We start from the raw sequence: 24,259 nt of genomic DNA, 5'->3' as shown, positions 1-24,259 counted from the left end.
TGATAAATGCGATGAGTAAGAAGGAATAAAGATCAAATTATTGATAACATGAAATTATTGAATTCTACATATAGGTAGTGAGCTATCAATACAATACAAATTTAAGATTTTTCTGAAAAAAAATTCCTATACATAATACCATCTCCCATATTGTTCTGTTACTATAATTAAAACATTTTCATAAGGACTTTCTGGAAAAGTGTATATTTTTACTGGCATAAATTATTAAACTGCTAAGGCAAACAAGGCATTAAGCACTACGCAATGGTTACATAGTTGAAATGGGGCTTCCATGTTATGGGATTAATAACATAAAACTTTGGTGGCTGGAAAAAGAAGAGGCATGAAAACTTGATCTGGTTCAGTATTATACTCTTAGTGAAGAACTATAAGCATATAGGGGGAAATATACAGATACTGATCTGAGAAAGAAAAATATCTGGGATGGGGTATGTAATAGAAATCTCCAACATAAGTAAAACTTTGTCTTCCTAGATGTTTGCCTGGTTTGACCATATCCTAAATTTAAATTACCAACAGATATATTTTTCTATCAGAAAATTATCACTTGAAAGTAATACAGATACAAATAACTCAATAAGTTTATAATTAATTATTTTGGACCAAAACATTGCTTATCTACCTGTATGCATATATAGCTGAGTGACAACATCTACCTAGATGAGATATGAACTCTTCATCCACTCATGATCTCAGTTAAGATCTAGAGAGTCCCTAGCATAAAAAAAACTATGTTAAGCCGAAACCGGTTTGGCTCAGTGGATAGAGCGTCGGCCTGCGGACTGAAAGGTCCCAGGTTCGATTCCGGTCAAGGGCATGTACCTTGGTTGCGGGCACATCCCCAGTAGGGGGTGTGCAAGAGGCAGCTGATCGATGTTTCTCTATCATCAATGTTTCTAACTCTCTATCCCTCTCTCTTCCTCTCTGTAATAAAATCAATAAAATATAAAACAAACAAACTATGTTGGTTGTTTAATTCTCTCTAACCATATGTACTTCAACTATTCAAACACAATAATAAGAAAACAACCCAAAGTTTAAAAAATGGGCTCAATATTTGAACATATACCACCAAAAGATATACCAATGTTGAATAAGAACGTGGAAGACGCTCAATATAATTTGTCATTAGGGAAATGCAAATTAAGACCACAATGAGATATCACTACACACCTATTAGAATGGCTAAAATAAAAAGGACTAACCATGATATGTATTGATGGGAATTTGGAGAAACTTGAACGCTCATACATTGCCCATCAAAATGTAAATGGTCAATATTACAGGATTACAGGGACAGGGAAACTGAGACAGGAATGTTAAAACAAGGCCAAACAGTATGAGCAATTTGCAGCCAGCTTGTTACTAAGAAGCCTTTATCTTCCCCAGCAAGGACATGAGAGCAAATGGTTAAAAAACAAAACAAAACAAAAAACTGCCTAATGAGAGAATGCAGAATGGGAGGGGGAAAAGGGAAAGGAAAAAGGGAGAGTTTTCTCTCCTAAGCAGAGAAGCCAGCAGTCTCAAGGCTTGACAAGAAAAAGTTGCCAGGTGCTTCTCATGAATTCTGGGAAAGTAAAAAAAGGGGGACCTTGAGAATTAATCTGCACCAAAATATTCGGCAGAGGAATTTTGAGACCTATAGACAGGAGGATATATAACGCCTCAAACCTCCACCCAGCTTGCTCTTCAGATTAGCTGAGAGCCCATCTGCGCTTCAAAATCCAGATGTGTAGGTTTGCTTGCTTTTTCAATAAAGGTGCATGCTTTAATAGATTGGCTTTTCACAACACAGCCAAGGTCTCTCATATAAATGCATTTATATGAGAAGCCAAGGATCGAGGTTTGCGACAGCCCTCTTCTACTGGCTCAGGGGGCTGTGTGGTAACACCTCTCTGGTGCCAGTGAGAGGTGCCTATAACATTCAATCACTTTGTAAACAATTTGCAGTATATATATATTTTAAAATTAAACCTATACTTATCATAAAATAGACTCATTTCAATACAGGCATTTGTCCAAAAGAAAAGATGGCATGTGTCTATTCAAAGACTTGTATGCAAATGTAATAATAGGTTTGATGTGACAGCCAAAAACAAGAAAAATTCAAATTTCCATCAAACAGTGAATGGATATACTATGGAAAATTGCTCAGCAATGAAAAAATAAAGGACTATTAATAGACACACATGGTTGAATCTCAAAGTAATTATGAATAAAAAAAGCCAGAGTAAAAAGAGTACATGTTGTATAATTCCATTTATATAAACTCTAGAAACTGCAAACTGATCTACAGTGACAGAAAGCAGACCAGCAGTTGTCTGGGAAAGGGCAGGGTGTGCATAGAAAGCATATTAAAGGGCAAAGGAAACTGTGGGGCAACAGACATATTCACTATATTAAGTGTGGTGGTATTTTTAAGGTATTCACATATAAAAAGTTACCAAAGTATTCACTTTAAGTATGTACGGTTTGTTTTATGTCAATTATACCTCAATAAAGCTGTTTTAAAATGTCCTATTTTGCTGGTGTCACAAGCATATTCACTATGATTTACCTCAATCTGTACTCAAGTCAGCCTCTTTCTCTCATATCCCTCTCCTTATTTCATTGCAATACCATTTCTTATTCAGATTAACATGAAATATTATCATAATATCAGATGTCATGATCACAGGCCTATACTAGAAAAAATAGGTCTATTTTCTGCCAAAGCTATTAGGATGAGTCTTTCTAATTTATATACCATAACGTTGAAATGATAGGCCATGCAAAATGCAAATTTAACTGTGTCTTCTTCTGACTTAAATGTCTGTACTAGCATTTCATAGTCTCCAGCAAAAAGGCCCAGGTTTATACAAGACCTATGAAGCCCTAAGATACTTGACCATGATCTTCCTTTCCCCAGCCACGCATACACTTCAGGCATACAAACTATTCAGAATGTTCTGACCATGTCTGTGCCTTTCTTACTATTGTAGATTTGTGTCTGCTGATAATGTTGCCTGTAATTATCCACTTCTCATTTTCTCACAGTGAATTTTTCTTGGTCTTCCAATTCAGCTTCTAATTATCTTGGTCATTCCTATAGTCAATTATTGTTTTTCTCAGTACTGCTGTTGTACTTTTATGTACATTTATAATTACACTTACTCCTGCATTTTAATTATGGGTTACAGTGAACTATTTTAGAAGGGTTTATCTTTTTTCAGCACTCAATCCCTAGCATCAGTACTTGGTACTGAGATGTCAATGAATGTTTATTCAATTTCATTAACTGTTGAACATTCTTAAGGCTTATGGACCCATCTAATCAGGCACTATTTACTCATGTAAGTTCCACAGAAAAGCCTGAGCTGAAGTCATTAACCTCAACAATAAGGACACTTTACATTCTTGTCCTTATTTCCAGAAATTACAAAATTAGCTGCTTCTGTTTCTTCTTAATGCAGCGATTTTCAACTTTTTTCATCTCATGATACAAATAAATTAATTATTAAAAATCTGCAACTCACCATAAAATATATTTTATACCTATCTGACAAAAATAGAAAAGGTATACTTTTGATTCATTCACACCAATGGCTATTGTGTGGGCTGTTGTCATTTTTTATTTGACAATCTAAGGAAAAAGAAGTCAGTGCCCCTGACTAAATAGGTTTTGCATATTTTAAAATTCCTGTGGCACAATGGTTGAAAATCGCTGTCTTAATGTAATGTGAAATAGTTCAGGCAGGTTCCTAGGAGTTTCACTGTGTTGTTTTTGAGTGTAGGCTGAGAAGGCTGCCTCAGTCCAGGATAGATGTTAGTGCTTAGAAGCTATGAAAAATCAAGTTTGTCTTAGAAAATACATTTTTACAAGGAGCACAGAGGCAGAGTATTTCAAGTTTAGCTGCCAGGGAAAAACATTTCAAAGAAATGTAGTTCAATTCCACAAGAATCAATGAAAGAGAGATAAGACCTGGAAGTGGCAAAATGGGCTTCAGTACTTACTTTTAATGTTACTAATATTGCTTTAAATGAAGATAATAACATTCTTCCCTCTGTCTTGCTTTTTGTGCAATCAGAGATATACTTGTCTGATGAAAAATGTAAGAGAAAACCACACCTGACGGTAAACAAAGTTACAATCTTAGCATAATGAAGTTAATGATAATTAGATAGAATGACCTTTTTTTTTAGTACCTAGACTTTCAGTAGAAATAAATGAAAACTATGAGGACATTTACAAATACACAAGAATTTCTTGCTAAATTCTCTAGTGGTGGAAAGTCAATTTGATAGCAAACAGAACCTATCTGCTTCATATCATCTAGACAAATTATGGCCAACTTTGAGCAGTTCTTTAACCACCCCCAAACATTCATAATGTAATTTTTGGTACATCATACATATGAGAAATATAGTCAAAATATTTACTAGTCATAATAAGTTTACTTTGCCTAAAACATTGTTGAAAGCTGAAAATAGTTTGAATTGTTTTCCTTTTTCTAAATTCAGCAATACCATCATACTATTTTTAACACTGATATAGGTACGTCATTCCCTAATTCCAAAGGAATTCAAAAGTCACGATAGAAATTCAAAACGGAGATATTTCCATATGTATTTCCAGAATTTAAGAATACTAAGGTTATAAAAATGTATCATATTTAAATTAAAAGTCCTAATTTCCAGTACATCATTTCATTTATTTAGCTGGCTGAAAAGTAAAAAACCAAGGGTCAAAACAGTGGCAAATAAATTTCCTTTTCTGTCTCCATATAAATAAATGTCAACTAAATAATCTCTACCTTCTCAGCATGCTGAAAATAGCTCATTTAGTAAATGGCTGGAGAAGGCTTTATATTAAAATTTCTTGAGATTGAAGTATTCTCTCTATTTCATTTTTACAGTAGTCTTCTGTCAAATCTATACAAGTTATAAGTCTCCATAGAATAGGAAATATCTTCTTCCAACTGGAGCTAAATCCAAGACAAAAATTTCTACCTCGGATATTGTGAAGGCAGACAATACTGGGTAGGGAAACGTGGGGAGTTTCTTTTGAAGTAGTGTTTCACAGTTTCATTGCAATATTGACCTCAAAATGTGGGTAAATGTTTAAAGGTTGAGAATTTGGAACATTCACTCACTTTTTATCCAAGAGGTGATGATACTTTTTGGTATAAATGTCACCAACAAAATGCTACACAATGCCCATATTTGAAGAGAATACAAAATATCATAAGGATCTGTCAATTATATTGGAGAGATGTCAAATCAGTACAAAATACAGATAGCCTTGTTCTGTGAAGAGTATATAATTTAATATTTAAAATAACATTATTAACCACTGTAGAATTCCTAATTAAATTAGGAAGGCCAAACTTTGTATGTGAAGCAAATAGAGAATGAAAAATTATATCTGTTTTCATCATTTACCTTTCCTCCCTTCATGCACACATTTTGAACTCCAGTAGTCCTCTGTCTCAAACACTGCCTCCTCATTTAACCGCTCTAGTCACCACGCTATCTTCCTCTCTGGCCTGCTTTCATTATGAGAAAGAAAAACCTTTTACAATGGTAGGTTTTCTCTATATAAACATATATCAGAATAACTTATAATATATAACATTATAGTTAACTCTACTGATATATTTATCTCTGTATACTTCCATACTAATTTGATATTATTTATCTCTGCATCTATAATGCTTTGCATAGTTTCGGGTACAAAAAGATTCTTGAAAATAATTTTAGAATGAATAAATAAATATGAATAGCAACATCAGAAAGGCACATTTTACTACATTTAAAATTGTGTCTACATTATTTTATGGCTTCAATACTGCTGTGTAGCATAGAAAAGAGGCCAAGTCTAAACAAATGGCTGAAGGCTAAAGAAAGACGCATTAACAATGAGATACTCTTACTGAAGAAAGCCAAAGATATGTAATTGGCTTTGCTACTCTGTCCTAAGAATTAGGAAGAAATTTGTTTTCTCAATAAATAAACATGACTATTACATGTGGAAAAACACTTTAATTTTGTTGCAAATTTAATACTGATTTCTTACTCTTACTGGATTAGACTCTATTATCCTGATTTATGTAAACATTGAGATAAAATACTAATTCCCAGCTATGTATAAGACTTGTAGTATCAACAATATAAGTATTGATTGTAATTATGTTTTAATAGGCAATGCTCAAACAATAAAGTAAACAAAAATGCACCTTTTTTGTTACTGGTTTTAGTTTTAAAAGAAGTGCTTATTTATGTTTTTAATATTTTGAGAGGATAAGTTATTACTCCTGCTATCAAGAAAATGTAGTTCATAAATTTTCTCATTTCTACTTTTCCACTATGGCAAAATTAATTTCATAGCTTTGGTATAGAAATTAAACAACTTAGAACTATAAACATCAGATTATTGTTTCTTAGCTAAATATACCACTAAAGTATATATTCTACTTACTAATCACATTATTTATCCTTTCTCTTGTTAGAAAAAATCTTCAGCTGATGACTAACCTTATTCATGGGTCTTGAATTTCTCTTATTTCTGTATGACTGGAGATATCTGGCTACGGATTTCATTAGTTATAGATTGTTTTTCCTTTTTAATTTTTTAAATAGAATTTATTGTGTTACATTGGTTAATAAAATTATATAGGTTTCAAGTGTAAGTTATAGATTTTCAATTAGCAAGGGGATTGTGTTAGTTCATTTGGGCTGCTATAACAGAATACAATAGATTGCATGACATAAACAACAAGCATTCATTTTTTACAGTTCTGGAGGCTAAGTCCAAGATCAAGATACAAGCATATTTGAGGCCCTAGTTTCTGATACATAGACAGCAAGCTTTTCCCTATATTCTCACATGGCAGAAGGGGTCTCTTTTAATAAGGGCACTAATCTCATTCTTCAGGGCTCCATTCCTTTGTCCTAATCACCTCCCAAAGAACCCACCATCAAAGAGCATCACATTGTGTTTCCACATTTGAATTGTCAGGGTGGTGGGGTTGGTGAAAACATTTAGTCTATAGTAGAAAAACAAGTAAACAAAGACAATTAATTTTTTAAGAGAAAGATAGACTATGACTTTTATATCAAGGTATTGAAAATTAAATTTCTAGGGTCTGTATAATGCTATCAAATATGTAATTATCTATTCTCTTTTATACCAAGCAAAATAGATTTTATACTCTAAAATAAGATTTTATTTAACAATTCTCTTCACAAAATAACCATAAAACAAAGTCCATTGTGAATATATGAATTCTCAAGTCAGTTTCTGAAATATCACACAGAATCAATTTAGATAAAACATAAGTGCTTTTTACTAGAGATCTATTACTGGTATTCAATTTCTAAAACTTCTTTTGATGTATTATGAAAATTCACAAATAAAGATAATATATTACATCAATTATTGTAATGTCATATTAAATGGATGATTATAGTAATAGGTATTTCAAACAGAAGAACTTCTTTGCAGCATAATCTAAGAGTTTATAATGTAAGCAACAATACTTTGAAAATGTTAGGTTGCAGTAACAATTATATCAGCTTTATTCAATTTTAATTCATTAATTAGTTATGAAAATAACAAGTCCCTGATTCTAGCTTAAATATTACTAAATTCTGTAATATTTTATTTTGTTTCCCTGAGGATCACATTCTCAGAATAAGTTGATCACCCAATCGTTGGCAAATTCAAACTCTACTTTTATTTTTTCTCTACCATTCAAGATACGAGTCTCACTGTAAGATATAGTAAACATATTTAAGAAAGAAATTGATAGTTTGTCAAGAGATTTAAACTGAGTAAATTTCTGTATTTCTTTATGTATGTTTCACCTTAGATGCTTGGCTTATTTAACCTGCAATTTATTTTTTTTATACACATTTATTTTCTTTAATGCAATTTAGTGTTGCCTCAAGAAATACAAATGTGAGCCATATGTGTAATTTAAATTTTTCTAATAAACATATTTTTAAAAAAGGAAAAAAGATAAAATTAATTGTCATAGAAGACTTCATTTAATCTAAGATATATAATTTTGAGATATAAGCAATTTAAAATTTATTAATGAGATATTTTTCATTTTGTTTGTACCAAGGCTTTGAAAGCCGTTATGTATTTGACACTTAGATTATACCTCAGTTTGGACAAACTGCATTTTATTTGTTTAACTGCCTCATGTAGCTGGTGGCTATTGTTGATAACACAGCTCTAGTGTTTTATAAATTAAAGACTAATAGATATCTTTCGAAATTCTTAAAGGAATCTCTAAGATTGTCACTGAATACTGATTGTAGAGAAGAGTAATTTTGTTGTGTTCAGTGGCTATTCCAGAAGGTAGTGATTGACTGTATCTATTTCCCTGTATGCCCTTTTCTTTAACTGGTGTCAAGTATAGTCAATTATATTTAACTAGAGGCCCGGTGCACGAATTCATGCATGGGTGGGGTGCATAGGCCTGGCCAGCAATCAAGGCCGATCACTTGTGACCCAATCAGTAAGCAATCTCCTGGTGTTAATAGTTATTATTTTAAAGTAAAAATAACTCTGTAGTAGTTCAATCTGTCAGTGACATCTCTGTATGTAATATTTGGAACAGGAAATACGATTACTTTCCTCCTTGCTAAGGCTACTTTTAAGAGCATGAGAGCGCTGTTCAGCTTTGATTTGGGAGCTTCATCAGTGGGTTCCCTGAGAGTTTTTGCCAAAGGGATATTTGGAAAACCTACTGGTCCTGGAAGAGGTGAGTGTAGAAATGAGTGAGGGGCTGAAATGAATGAGAGGAGGCTAAAAGATATGACCTGAATATTAGCAACCATCTCAAATGATTAGGATCTTAAAATTGTAAATGCCTGGCTTATTGTTTATCTGCTTTTATCCCTCAAAGGAAAATGAAATAAATGATTTTTTTTCTAATGTTTGTGATGCACATGATCGAGAAAAATGAACTAAAAAACATGCTCACACTTTCATCTGATACTCTGTGTCAGATTTACCAAGATTTACCTTCCTTAGAAAGTTATGGTGGAAAGTACTTCAAAAATCATCAAGCCTCACCTCTTCATTTTACAACCAGGAAACTGAGGTCCATGGAGGTCAGATGAACTTTCCAGGACCACAAAACTAGTTAACAGCAAAGGCAGGTGTGATGATGATTGTGTGTGTTTGGTGAACGATGGGAGGTCAGGACTGAAGTCAACCCACAAATAAAGTCAAAGGTGTATAACTATAGTCACAAGTCAGTAATTACAGATTCTGGCACTGTGGGAAACCATCCACTGTTGATACTATCATAAGAGTGCATCAAGGAACACAGAAGGCCGATGGACCTTGAGCATTGGCAAGGCAAATGCTAAGCACCATTGTTCTGTGGAGATAGTGATGGCTCAAAGCAATTTCCTGACCTAATAGCCTCAAAGTAAATGTTTACTGAACCTTACTCCTCTTTACTGATCTTTTTTTTTTAATGTAACTAAGACTTTATTATTTATACTTTACCCCCAAGCTACAAGCACTCTTATCATTAAATTACATTGTGCATACACCATTACAACAGTTTATTTGCTCAGGAACATACAATCACATTAAATATAATATAAATAATTTTCTATTTCATAGCTTAATTGGCTCATAAACAGTTTCCCTAGGAGGAAAAACAAGTGTTTTGTGTTCTTTAAGAAACTGACATATATAAATGAAGTGCTACAGGTTCATTAAACTTTGAGTAAACCTAAAGATGAAGCTTTTGGGGGTTTTCATATAGTGAAGGATGGAATGGTAGCGATAGATGCAATCCTTTGTAAGTCAGAGGATATTCTAAATGGAAAAAACTTGACATGCGATTGTTTAACGGAAAAAAATAATCAAAGTCAAGAAAAAATGTTGAATATCTACTCTTAAAAGAACAGTGCTATCTATACAATACAAAAATGAAACCTACAAATTCAAAACACACTCATTTTAATGTTTTAAAAGACAGACCAAAAAATTGATAGGCAGAGAGAGTCCAGACCAATCATAACTGAGGCAGATGTGTGTTTTTTTTTAAAAAAGAACATGATATAATGATTTGACCTCTAATTTTCCATAAAGGAAATTAGTCATGACTAAAATTTCACGAGTATTCATGTTTGTAGTAATATTTTAATGCACAAAATATAAAAAATACGATGTATAAATTTTCCCTCTTAGGTTTATAATAAGGTATTAAACCTGTTTTAATAATTTACTTTTATAAGCCTTCTCTGTTTAGCAGCACATGCTATACAAGTACATACATGCTAGTCTTTTCCTATAATTAGTTTTCATTTCAAACTAGTGACTTGCCTTTTTATCCATAGCTTTATACATTTCATTTCCCTTATAAATCACTTGATATTTCTAGTGGTAAATTTTAGTCAACATATTACATAGAAAGAATCTGGATTTCTAAAATTAATATTTTAGTACTGTAGCATGATGGGTTTAATTGAACATGAAGCATAATAATAACTACATTGTACTGTTTAAACTAAGTCACAACTGTAAGAAAATTTTTGGTTTTTAAAATGTAACCAAGATGAGACTGCAGGGTTATGAGCAGTAAAATATTAGAGAACAATGAATGAATAAGTAAGATGACTTTTCATCAGTGGCCATTCATTATTTTGCTTTTCGGAACCTGGAAGAAATTGTCTTCTTTGAGTTTCAAATGTTCTGGTAAATCTAGTCATTTCTTAGCTTCCTCAATATCACCTTGAATTGCTGAAATAAGTGACTCTAAAGAATCAAAGTTCTTTTCTGTTCTGAGGTAGTCAGCAATGGCCACATTAAGGATTTCCCCATAGAAGTCCTCTTTGAAGGTACGCATGATATGAGTTTCTATGGACTTTTTCATGTTCTTGTAGTATGGGTTCCATCCTATGCTCACCACCATCTTATGGACTTCTCCAGTTCCCACACTGGCCTATCCTATCTAATAAAGAGTAATATGCAAATTGACCATCACTCCAACACACAAGATGGCCGCCTCCATGTGGTCAAAGATGGCTGCCTCCAAGTAGACACAAGATGGCCACCACAAGATGGCTGGCAGGGGTGGGCAGTTGTGGGCAATCAGGCCAGCAGGGGAGGGCAGTTGGGAGGGACCAGGCCTGCAAGGGAGGGCAGGTGGGGGCAATCAGGCCTGCAAAAGAGGGCAGTTAGGGGTGACCGGGCCAGCAGAGGAGGGAAGTTGGGGGCAACTAGGCCTGCAAGGGAAGGCAATTGGGGGGACCAGGCCTGCAGGGGAGGGCAATTGGTGACAACCAGGTCAGCAGGGGAGGGCAGTTAGGGGCAACCAGGCTGGCAGGGGCGGGCAGTTAGGGGTGACCAGGCTGGCAGGGGAGGGAAGTTAGTGGTGACTGGGCCAGCAGACAGAAGCAGTTAGGGGCAATCAGGCAGGCAGGCAGGCAAGAGGTTGGGAACCAGCAGTCCTGGATTGTGAAAGGGATGTCCGACTGCCCATTTAGGATGTTTAATGGGCAGTTGAACATGCTTCAAGGGGTCCCAGATTGGAGAGGGTGCAGGCTGGGCTAAGGGACACCCTCACCCCCTGTGCATGAATTTCATGTACCGGGCCTCTAGTCCATAATAAATGCCAATGGATACATCAGAGGGAAGATTATCTACCACTTGTTCAGGAAAGTTAGCGGTGGGGATGCTCAGCTGCTTGGAGCCATGGCCAAAGCCCCGCATGACTTCGCAGCGGCAGAAGTACGGCAGGTTCTTCATGACGCTGTCCACTCGGGCTGCAGCCCAGTCCTCACGTCCGGAGGAGCCACAATAGAGGTGGTGGCTGGACCCCCAGACCAGCCAGGGGACATGGGCAGGAGCTCGGCTGGCAGGTCGGGCGGGAGCACATCAGGCAGTCCCTCCTGCTGCTGATCCAACAGAAGCTGCCTGGCGACTGGGATGCTGTGTCTCTCTATTGATCTTTATTGACCTTAGAGCTGGTCTGTCTGCTACCTGTTTGCTATGCTTTACTGAGGGCAAGATGTGTATCTAAAATTGAATAAAAACAGACAAGGCCAGATTTCGGTGTGCCTCTCCTAGAGAGAGATCTCCACCTGGCCCCCACCCCTTAATAATTCATATTTCTTGTATAGTATTTTCATTTGTGCATCAGCCTTTTCTTCAGATCCTGAACCCCCACTGTAAAAGGTTGCGGCATGGCACTATCATGAAAATCATATTGCACCATCTTGCATATAGAAAATTAAAGACATAAAATCAATAATGCTAGTGTAATAGAGTTCTAAAATTTAGCAGAAATAAAAGCTAAGCATTCAGTTTTACAGTTTTGATTTTGTAGTCAAGGGGGCTTTTCTTTGCATTCTCCTGATTTTATGAGTCCCTGAGATTATTGTAGACTCTGTTTCTCATGATCTAGATAACTCACAACCTTGAATGAAAAAATAGTTCCTCCAAAAAAGAAATAAGTATTTACACTGCTTATCCTCTAAGTCTTGGTGTTTTCTAAAGGAAATTAAAAGAATGTTTCAAGCTGAAAGGATTGAGAGAGAAGTGTAATTTTATGTGGGATGAGATGTAACGGCTTGGACATATGTCATGGTGACAAAAGATAATCCAGACAGAAAAAAAAATCTTTGGGTGCTTTGTTTTGCAGTTTAACTTTTATTGAACTTCCTAGACAAGGCAGAAATTCTAGAGGGTCAATTAGAGGAATCTCTTATTGATGCTAAGGATTATGCAGCAATTTTTCTTTCTAAAAGAGAGATGTACTTAGGAAGGTGGGAAGATAAATGCACTTACTAAACAGTGACCATATTCAATAAGAATCTGCATTTATCACTTCAATTTCAACTCACATAGGAAGTATTTAGGTTCATCACTATGCATCCTTTTCCCTCACTCCACATCACTGCAGAGTATACTTTTTCCTGTATTTTTAATTTATCATTATTGTCATCATTCTAGTCCAAGGTACCATTATTTCTTATCTGAAACTCATCAGTCATTTTCTCCGCTCTATAATAAACACTGCACCTGCAGTGACCTTTTCAAAACACAAATTTAATCATGGCTATTTCCTGCTTAAAGCCTTTTATTTTAAAAATTTTAATTTTATTTTCTGATTGCAGTTTACATTCAATATTATTTGGTACTAGTTTTGGTATACAGCCTAGTGGTTATGTAGCAGGATAGTAAGAAGCAAGGAAAGAGAAAGAAAATTGAACAAGGCCAAACAGTTTGGGCAACTTTTAGCAAGCTTGTGAATTGCAAGACTTTATCTTCCCTAACCAAGGACACTTGAGAGCAAATGGTTTATAACCTCCTCCCTAACCAGAAAATACATAGCTTAAATCACCCTGGCCTGGGAAAATAGAGAACAAAGACCCAATTAATTATATTTTTGCCAACTAAATTCAAGGACATATGAAGTCAGGCAACAAAAAAAAACAAAAACAAACAAACAAAAAAAACCCCACCAAACATTAAAGTCAGACAGACTTAAGATAAAACAGTAAAATAGACCAAATAATAATCTAAAACTCCCTTATACACTCATTTTAATGCATCAGCATAATAAAAATGCACCTGGAAAGCTGAAACCCTCCCCTAAGATACTTGCCCACAGAAGACAAAAAAACACACAAAAAACACCAAAAACATAAAAAGCTCTCAGGTGGGCTCACTTTAGAGCATGCTCATGCCCCTACCTGGGCATGAACTTTTTATTTATTCCTACATTCTAATGGTCCCGGGAGACTTCAGTCATGGGAGTGATGAGCAGCAGCAGCTTGACCCAGGCTCACTCTCTAATCCTGTCTCTAAGGCCCCATTTTTCTCTGACTTCCCCAGGAAACTAAAGCAGCCCTGCCCAATATGCAAAATGTCCCCTCAGGAGTTTGACCAGGAGATCAGGAGTTCGATTGCTCGCTATGACATGCGCTAACCACCAAGGGGCAGCATGGAACGATGGAAGGCCCTGGCCATCAGCCAGCAGCTGGAAGGCCCCAATTGGCCTTGATCGCCGGCCAGGCCTAGGGACCCTAATCGTGCATGAATATCATGAACCGGGCCTCTAGTTTCCTATAACATTTTTAGAGTGTCAAAGCAGAGCACTGCCTAGGTTCTCCCCTGTTGTTTCTTCTACCCTAATTTCTTCCTTTGTTTCATTGTCCCCAACGTTAATAAATATACTCTCAAACCCATCTGGACTCAGGTTGTGAAATCTTTCCTACAGGAAGTCAAGGACCCACATACTACAGGCTGGCCTGAGGCAGACCTGCTATGGGCCAGGCCCTGTCCAGTAACATTCTGGTGCCCATCGTAGGGCACTGGAGTTATTTCCTCTTTCTTACACTCTCTCTAATTCATCTTCCTGTCATTTACCATCATGGTGTGGGGAAACCTATTAGTCAACTGCAGAGTAAATCCTTCATCAAAGCACCTTGTCAAGACTGAGGTGGATGGTAGGCATGCTCCCTGGACATGGAGTCACCTGCCCAACGACTGTGCCCAGGTGACACCTGGGTGATGGGATCCAGTGAGTCAGGACCTGATCGATCACTCCTGACATCTGAAGAAACTCCTTTCTTCCCCCTTGTTTGAGCAGCATGGACATGAGCCTGCTATCTGAGAGAGGTAAATTCATTCCCAGGGTTAGCCAATGTCTGATCACTGGTAAAGCCATCCTTAGGGCATGGGATAGATACATCCACAGGTCAAATGTGCTTTCTCTTTCTAGTTCTCTCTCTCTGCCACTGTGGAGTTGAGTCCCCAGTCTGAGTGAGGTAAACCCATCCCTGGGGCATCTGGGTAATGTCCCAATTGTTGTTAAGGCCATCCTCAGGACACTGGGTAGACAAGTCCATGAGACAAGTCAAATGAACTTGCCCTTTGTATTCCTCTCTCTGACTCATAATATAACTCCAGGTCCTCTAACTGAAGCATTTAGTACACCAATTTTGACAACCTCACTTTTGACATTCCACATCTCATCTTCTGACACTGGGTTTCTCTTTCCCCCATTTGAACTCTCTTTGGGATGTTTCATGTGTAATTCCTGAAAGTAGGCCAAGATTTTCTTTGTTTCCACAGCTCATTCATGGCCTTTTAAACTTTCATTGAGAGTCTAACTAAGTCTTCCTACTGGGTAATTAGATTAAAAATAATAATGTCTTTCAAAACCCTAAACCTTCCTCCAGAAGGCCCAGCAATCTCACTCGTTTAATGCTCTAAAAACTACTCTGGCCCTAACTGGTTTGGCTCAGTGGATAGAGCATCAGCCTGCGGATTCAAGGGTCCCAGGTTCGATTCCAGTCAAGGGTATGTACCGTGGTTGCAGGCACATCCCCAGTAGGGGGTGTGCAGGAGGCAGCTGATTGATGTTTCTCTCTCATCAATGTTTCTAACTCTCTCTCCCTCTCCCTTCCGCTCTGTAAAAAATCAATAAAATATATTTATTTAAAAAATAAATAAGTAAAATAAAAATAAAAACTACTCTGACCTCAGTGCCTTCTCATATACACCCCCCTTTCCCAAAGAACAACTTTCTTTACTGTAAAACTACAAACGCTTACTTAACAGTTCGGCTACTATCAGACGCTGAACTCTTTATTACCCAAACCTTAGCATATTATTTCTAAGGAAAAACGTGGCAGTTTCATTTTTTAAATATATTTTATGATTTTTTACAGAGAGGAAGGGAGAGGGATAGAAAGTTAGAAACATCGATCAGCTGCCTCTTACACACCCCCTACTGGGGATGTGCCCGCAACCAAGGTACATGCCCTTGACTGGAATTGAACCTGGGACCCTTCAGTCTGCAGGCAGATGCTCTATCCACAGAACCAAACCGGTCAGAGCTAAAATGTGGCCGTTTTAAATCCAAGTGGCTGGAGGCCTGGGAACAGGCTGCAGGGCATGCTCCCTCCTCCCCCAATTTTTCTCCAGCCTCATAATTTTCCAAAGTCTTTGGCAACTTAAAAGCTTTGGAGCATTGCTGGGTTAAATGATAAACATCTAAATATTTCAACAAGTTTTAAGTTCACCTGATTTTATTTTTTGTTACAAAAAATCTATAAAGTAGATTTAGAACTGTTAATGTAATGTCTTGTGCTTTGTTAAAGGTATGTTTCTTGAAAGTGAGAATGTTCATAAATGTCAGTTTAAGAAATACTGGCTGTTTATTTTTTGCTTATCATTAGAAAATTAAGGTTTCTAACAGTTAAGAATTCTAATTAAATTAGAAAGAATTTATATGGTTTTGATAATAGAAGGTATGAGGCATAGACATACATTTTAAAGAAAAAGAATGTTTGTAAAAATTATAAGAAGGTTTGTGAAAGTTGTAAGAAGGTTCATAAAAATAATGGAAGGTTTGTAGGGAGAAATGTTAAAAGGAAGTTATATAAATGACACAGGCTAGTAAGCCAAGTCAAGCAGGATAGGGAAACTGAGATAATAAAACAGTAGTTTACAACCATCTAAAAAATCCTATCTCCCCTAAACCAAGGACACTTAAGAGTAAATGATTTGAGAACAAACCTCATTTTGGTATATTACACTACAACCCTCAAACTAATGTCTCTTTCCTTCCACCACACCATTTTTCATAACTCGTATTGCTCTAGCTTTTGCCCCAGTAATACTAAAATGTATAAAACAGTTTGTCTCTACTAGATTACAAGCCCTACTTGTACTCAGGAAATACCACCTCTAGATACCATCACAACCTCCTTTTGTGCCCAGGCCTCATCGTCCCTCTGACCCCAAGAGCAAGGAGGATGGGCCAGGTAAAGGTGTAGAAACTCACCAGGGCAGAAAGCTCCAGAAGCCTAGCAAAGGGCAAAACTTGGAAAACAAGAACTTCGCCCCCAGGGTAACCTACCCTCCCATCAGCCTTCCTGGAGAAAAAATAGCCCCTCTTGCATATCAGCCAAATGACTAATAGATTATATACCCAGGCTTCCACATTCCTGCAGATTGTTAATGACATTCCCCCACCTGGTGCAGACTATCCCATTCAAACAGTGCAAGATATTTTCAAACTCATTGCAGACCTCTGGCTCCAGGGAGATTTACAGGATTTCTCTCCAGATCACATCTATTTGTTTACCTTCATAGTGCTTCTGAATCTTGAAGATCTCTTATATTCCTAAAATGGTCACCCTATTAGCCCTAGACTATCACTTAGCTAAAGAGGGAAGGGTTTGTTTAGTTGCTAACACCTCCTGTTGTTTTTTTCTAAACTCTACAGGTCAAATAGAGGAAAGAACACAACACATTCTACAGAATACCCAATGGCTCAAGGAGATCAGTCAGGATAGCATAGAGCAGTCCATATGGTCCAGCCTACAAGCAGCTCTGCCCAAATTAACCTGGCTTTTACCCCTTTTGGGCCCCCTGACACTATTTCTCCTACCCCTCTTCTTTGGGTCCTGCATTTTGAGGATAGTTACCAAATTTGTACATACAAGATTACAAATCCTAGTTAACCAGACAGTACGACAGTTTGTCCTTACCCAGGTAAAGGGACCCTACAGGTCTATACCCCAGGAAATAATTTAAATTTATTCCTTTGGCTTCCATGCTGCCCCCTCCCATGCAGGAAGCAGCCAAAGAGAAATGATGACCTCATCCCCTTTCTTTTCCTTTATATATACTGAGTGGCCAGATTATTAGAGGCCCGGTGCATGAATTTGTGCATGGGTGGGGTCCAGCCAGCCTGGCCAGGGGGAGTGGACATGGGCGGTTGGCCGGTCTGCCTGCTGGTTGAACTCTTGGTCAAGGGGGCAATTTTCATATTAGCCTTTTATTATATAGAATATATATTGAGTGGCCAGATTATTATGCATTCAGAGATCATAATAATCTGACCACTCAGTGTATACCCTTTAAGATGGGAATGAAAGGGTTAAAGAGAATAAAATGGGGCAGATGAAACTTACTGTCCTTAGCAGATGTCTTGCAGAAAGCTTGCAGCCTTGGGCTCTGCATAACCTAGATAACCAGGGGACATCTGGCGCCTGGAGGAACAAAGGACCGGACTGGCCAGTCAAGCTCTGTGCTTCAGCAGAAACCGCCCACAGCCAACAGAAGCTGATAAAAGCTTTGCCTCCCCCTTCAGTCAGGGATGACTCCTTTTTTGGACTCAGCCTGTCTGCACCCAGGTGCTTGAAATAAAATCTCTTTTGATACATTACAGCCTCATGTCATAGGTGCACAATCTCGACCCATCCAGAACCTTTAAAAAAACAACAACACTCTTTTGGAGGAGGGGCATTAACAGAAGCTTTATAAAAGTACACAAACATCCATCCCAAGTCTGTTGAGGCAGAGCCCATCTAGGGATACATTTTATCCAGCAGGCAGCCAAAGGCATTAAGAAAAAAAATTACAAAACTAGCCTTGGAACCCCAGACCCCCATGAGCAATTGGTAGAGATAAATTTCAGTGTTTTTAACAACTGAGTCAGGGCAGAGGAAAGCAAAAAGCCACCCACAGGCTAAAAACAAAAGGCTCACTTAGCTACAGCTTTAAGGTCTGGGCTGTGAGGAACAACAAAGGGGCAATACTATTCCTGTGGGCCAGAAGGACACTGGAAAAGGGAGTGACCACAACAAACTTGAATACCACCGCCTCCAGAGCCATGCCCCTTCTGCAAGAGATAAGGCCATTATAAAACCTGATGCTTCCAAACCAATGATGGCCAAAACCTGAGAATTGATGGTGCCTAAGGCCTCTCACTGTCCCCACCAACCATTTGACCATCACATGTAGTCTGCAGCCTGGGGAATCTCACTTTTAGTCATGCCTGACTTATGGTTCTGGGGTGCCCCATTCCCTTATTATGGAGGGACATTTCATCTAGTCTGGGAACTACTATATAACCACCAAAGATACTTCCTCCTCCTCCCCTCTTGCCAATACAATATAGGGCACATATCCTGGGGAGGATTGGCAAATTAATTTCACTCAGCTATCTCTTTAAACAAGATTTAATTACTTGCTAGTATTCATAGACACTTTCATGGAATAAATTAAAGCCTTTCCTACAGGAACAGAAAAAACAAACAAAACAAAAAAACTACTGAGGTGGCCAAATACTTACTAAAAGAAATTAATCTTACCTAGGTTTCGATTACCAAAAAGCTTACAGAGTAACAACGACCCTCTTTGCAGCCACAATTACACAACAGCTAGCTCAAACTTTAGAAATCAACTATCACTTACACTCATCATAGAAACATCAGTCCTCAAGTAAAATAAAAAACAAACAAACAAAAATTAATCAAACCCCCAAAAGGACTCTAGCCAGGCTACACCATAAAGCCTGAGAATATTGCGTGTGTCTATGTTCCTATAGGTCTCATAAGAATGAGAGCTACAAATAGGGAAGATGGCAACCACCAGGAAGGTAGGGAGGGAGGGAGTGTGAGAGAGGGAGGGAGTGATAGAGGAGTCTGTGGACATGTGTGGTGTGTGTGTGAGTGAGAGTTAGGGACAGTTAGATTCTGCAGGTCTTCCAGGGGGCTGCCAAACTGGGCAGTCTTAGATGGGGGAGTCCCGTGCACAAAGCGGACACTTCTGGGCAGCCAGTGTGGGCACAGAGACCACGCCATCTTGAGAAAAAGAGCTGCTTGAGACTAGGATCCTGGCCTCAGCACCACCCAGTCGCGTCTCAAACTCAAACCAGGACCCTGCAGCCACTGGGGACAGAGAACTGTGACCACAGCTTCAGACCAACAGACAACAAGAATCCAGACTTCCCGGCCACAGATTTATGTGAGTCAAAGAGCCTATCCCACTCCCAGCAGGATCGCGGATAGCGCCATAGTAACTGATAGACCTGCCCCTCGCTTGGCTGCAGCACACCTATGGGAATTTGAGTTTGGGAATGCTCTCACAGACCTCAGATCTGCCACAAGAATTTGAGCCTGCGCTCACACAGAGACTGGAATCTGCTCCCTTCAAAGCAATTGGGTGACCAAACCCTAAGCCAGTGATGGGCAACCTTTTGAGCTTGGTGTGTCAAACTTCACCAAAAAACTGAGCATAACTCGGGTAGTGTGTCACTTTGAGGAGAAAACATTATTTCGTAAATGTTTCATCCTCGGCATGCGGCCGCCTCAGCGGCCGCGTGTCATCAGAAATGACTACATGTGTCAGTGCTGACACACGTGTCATAGGTTCGCCATCACTGCTAAGCCCACGCAGGGCGGCAGTGCCACCTGACTTCGATTCTGGGCAAGCGCACACAGAAGTCTGTTTTCTGCAGCGCACATGGAAGTCTGTTTTCCACAGCACACGCGGAAGTCTGTTTTCTGCAGCGCAGGCACGCCACAGTGCTACTGTGCAACCCAGTCCCCCATGGTGACCGGGACCCAAATTCTCCCAGCAAGAGCACCACTGACTTGATTCTGTTTCTTACCATGTACGCCTGGGATCCCTAACTCACAGCGCATTCACACTAAGAGCCAGTGACTCCAATTCTTGGTGCATGCGCACATAGGGACCCTGATTCTCAGCAAGAAGCCGCATGAGGCAACAGAGACTCTGATACTCAATTCTTGGGGCAGACACAGGGAAACTCTGACTCCTGGCACACGCTAGCGGACTGATTTTCGGCACATGCCAACAGCGCAGTGCAGGCGGGGTCCATGATTCTAGGTGCGCACACGAGACCACACTGAATACTGGTAACACTGACCCTGGGCGAGCCTAGCTCCCACCAACCCATGGCAGCCACACGTCCTAGTGTCGAAGCACTTCAGTGACACTTGGGTGGTGTGATGCTCCCACGGCACACAACCCAGGTCCACACAACTCAAAAGTCTGAACCTTCTGGTGATAGTCAGAATGGGGAGACGACACAATCCCCAGAAGAAAGAAAATGAGGAGTCACCAAGAAAGGAAATTAGTGAAATTGAAGCATGCAACATGACAGAAAAAGAATTCAGAGTAATGGTCATGGAATTCATACATCGGATGGATGATAAAATCAACAACCTATGCAAGAATAAGGAAGAAATGATGATATAGCTACAATCCAAAACACCATGGAAAGTTTCAACAGTAGACTAGAAGAAGCAGAGGACCGAATTAGTGAGTTAGAAGATCAGGTACAGAAACAAGCCCAATCTGAACAGCAACTGGAGAAAAAAATTAAAAGCAGGAGGAAACCCCTGACTGGTTTGGCTCAGTGGATAGAGCGTCGGCCTGTGGACTCAAGGGTCCCAGGTTCGATTCCGGTCAAGGGCATGTACCTTGGTTGTGGGCACATCCCCATTAGGGGGTGTGCAGGAGGCAGCTGATCAGTGTTTCTCTCTCATCAATGTTTCTGACTCTCTGTTCCTCTCCCTTTCTCTCTGTAAAAAATCAATAAAATATATTTAAAAAAAAAAAGCAGGAGGAAAGCCTAAGGGAGCTTTGGGACAACATGAAATGAAGTAACATATGTATAATAGGGCTGCCAGAAAGGCAAGAAGAACAGCAAGGATTAGAAAATCTATTTAAAGAAATAATGACAGAAGACTTCCTGGATATGGGGAAGAAAAAAGTTACACAAATACAGAGAGTCCCAAGCAGGATCAATCCCAAAAGCCCCACACCAAGACACGTCATAATTTCAATGGCAAATATTAACGACAAAGAGTGAATCTTAAAGGCAGCAAGAGAGAGAGACAGAGAATTACCTATAAAGGATCCCCCATGAGATTTTCAAATGATTTCTCAACAGAAACACATCAAGCTAGAAGGGAATGGAAGGATGTATACAAAGTGTTGCAAATCAAAGGACTGAATCCAAGAATACTCTATCCAGCAAGACTATCAATCAAAATTGAAGGAGAAATCAGGAGCTTTGCAGACAAAAAAAGGCTAAAGGAGTTTATCACCACCAAACCAGCAAAGCAAGAAATGCTAAAGGGAATACTGTATAAAGAATAAATAAAAAGGTAAGAAGGAGCACAGACACAAAAATAGATATGACTACCAACAGGAACCTTTCAGTAATAACTTTAAATGGAAATGGACTAAATGCTCCAATGAAAAGACATCAAGTGGCTGAATGGATAAAAAAAAAAAACATGACCCATATATATGCTGTCTACAAGAGACCCACCTCAGAACAAGGGACTCAAACAGACTGAAAGTGAAGGGATGGAAAAATATCTTTCAGGCAAATGGAAATGAAAAAAAAGCTGGGGTAGCAATACTTATATTTGACAAAATAGACCTCAACATGAAGGCCATAACAAGAGATAAGGAAGGCCACTTCATAATACTAAAGGGATTGATACAACAAGAGGATATAACCCTGATAAACATATATGCACCCAATGCAGGAGCACTGAAATACATAACAAAACTCCTGGAAGATATCAAGGGAGAGATCAACAACAATACAATCATAGTAGGGGACTTTGATACACAACTAATATCACTAGATAAATCATATAGACAAAAAAACAGCAAAGAAATATCAATCCTAAATGACTCACTAGATCAGATGGCCTTAATAGACATCTTCAGAACATTTCACCCCAAAGCCATGGAATATATGTTCTTCTCAAGTGCACATGGGACATTTTGAAAAATAGACTTCATACTGGGTCACAAAAAATGTCTTCCAAATTCAAGAAGACTGAAATAATACCAAGCACCTTCTCAGACCACAATGGCATAATATTAGAAATAAACTACAATAAAACAATCCAAAAATTTCAAACACTTGGAAGCTGAATAGCATGCTATTAAATAATGACTGGGTTACCAATGAGATCAAAGAAGAAATTAAAAGCATCCTGGAAACTAATGACAATATAAACACAACAATCCAAATTCTATGGGATACAATGAAAGCAGTCCTGAGAGAGAAGTTCATAGCTCTACAGGCATACCTCAAAAAGCAAGAAAAAATGGTAGTAAATGATATAACTCTACCACTCAAATAATTAGAAAGAGAGCAACAAGAAAAGCTCAGAGTGAGCAGAAGGAAGGAGATAATAAAGATCAGAGCAGAAATAAATGACATAGAGACCAAAAAAACAATACAAAAGATCAATGAAACTAAGAGCTGGTTCTTTGAAAGGATAAACAAGATTGATGAACCTCTAGCCAGGCTCACCAAGAAGCAAAGACAGAAGACTCAAATAAACAAAATCAGAAATGAAAGAGGTGCAATAACAACAGACCCCACAGAAATACAAAGGATCATTAAAAATTACTATGAACAACTCTACTCCAACAAACTAGACAACCTGGAGGAAATGGACATATTCCTAGAAAAATACAACCTTCCAAAACTCAATCAGGAAGATTCTAAAAATCTAAATAGGCCAATAACTATGGATGAATTTGAAGCAGTCATCAAAAAGCTACAGCAAACAAAAGCCCGGGGCCAGACAGCTTCACAGGGGAGTTAAACAAAACATTCAAGTAAGAACTAAAACCTATCCTCCTCAGACTATTCCAAAAATTTCAAGAGAAAGGAACACTTCCAGGCTCATTCTATGAAGCCAGCATTAACCTAATACCAATACCAGATAAAGACAACACAATGAAAGAGAATTATAGGCCGATATTCCTCATGAACATAAATGCCAAAATCCTCAACAAAATTCTAGCAAATTGGATCCAGCAATACATCAGAAAGATCATACACCATGACCAAGTAGGTTTTATCCCGAAGATGCAAGGATGGTACAATATCCGCAAATCAATAAACATGATACATCACATAAACAAATTGAGAGATAAAAATCACATAATCATTTCAATTGATGCAGATAAAGCATTCAACAAAATCCAACATCCCTTCTTCATAAAAACTCTCAGCAAGGTGGGAATAGAAGGATCATACCTCAACAATAAAAGTCATATATGAAAAACACACAGCCAATATCATACTCAATGGACACAAACTAAAACCATTTCCCCTAAGAACAAGAACAAGACAGGGATGCCCAATCTCACCACTCCTGTTCAACATAGTACTGGAAGTACGAGCCATTACAATCAGACAAGAAGAATAAATAAAAGGCATCCAAATTGAAAAAGAAGAAGTAAAACTGTCCTTATTCGCAGATGACATGATACTGTACATAGAAAACCCTAAATATTCCATCAAAAAACTATTAGACGTAATAAATGAATTTGGCAATGTAGCAGGATACAAAATTAATGCCAAGAAATCTATGGCATTTCTTTACAACAATAGTGAACTTATAGAAAGAAAGT

General features: G+C 38.1%; 2 protein-coding genes across 2 annotated transcripts in view; both read right to left on the bottom strand.

The window, feature by feature from the left end:
* Window positions 1-24,259, bottom strand: part of TRPC4 (transient receptor potential cation channel subfamily C member 4) — a gene marked incomplete at its 3' end in the record, with an annotated part of 376,713 nt that overhangs the window by 191,680 nt on the left and 160,774 nt on the right. The window lies entirely within an intron of this gene.
* LOC307104354 (riboflavin kinase-like) lies at window positions 10,668-11,782 on the bottom strand (the record flags this gene model as incomplete). The annotated part of the gene is made up of 2 exons (XM_079779261.1): window positions 10,668-10,971; window positions 11,625-11,782. The coding sequence occupies 2 exons, from the start codon at window positions 11,780-11,782 to the stop codon at window positions 10,740-10,742; spliced, it is 390 nt and encodes a 129-aa protein (XP_079635387.1). The 3' UTR covers window positions 10,668-10,739.

The sequence above is a fragment of the Cnephaeus nilssonii genome (genome assembly GCF_951640355.1).
Source record: "Cnephaeus nilssonii genome assembly, chromosome: 8".
In the NCBI taxonomy this organism is placed as follows: Eukaryota; Metazoa; Chordata; class Mammalia; order Chiroptera; family Vespertilionidae; genus Cnephaeus; species Cnephaeus nilssonii.
The sequence above is the reverse complement of the archived record's forward strand: the minus strand, read 5'-3'. Positions and strand labels throughout refer to the sequence as shown.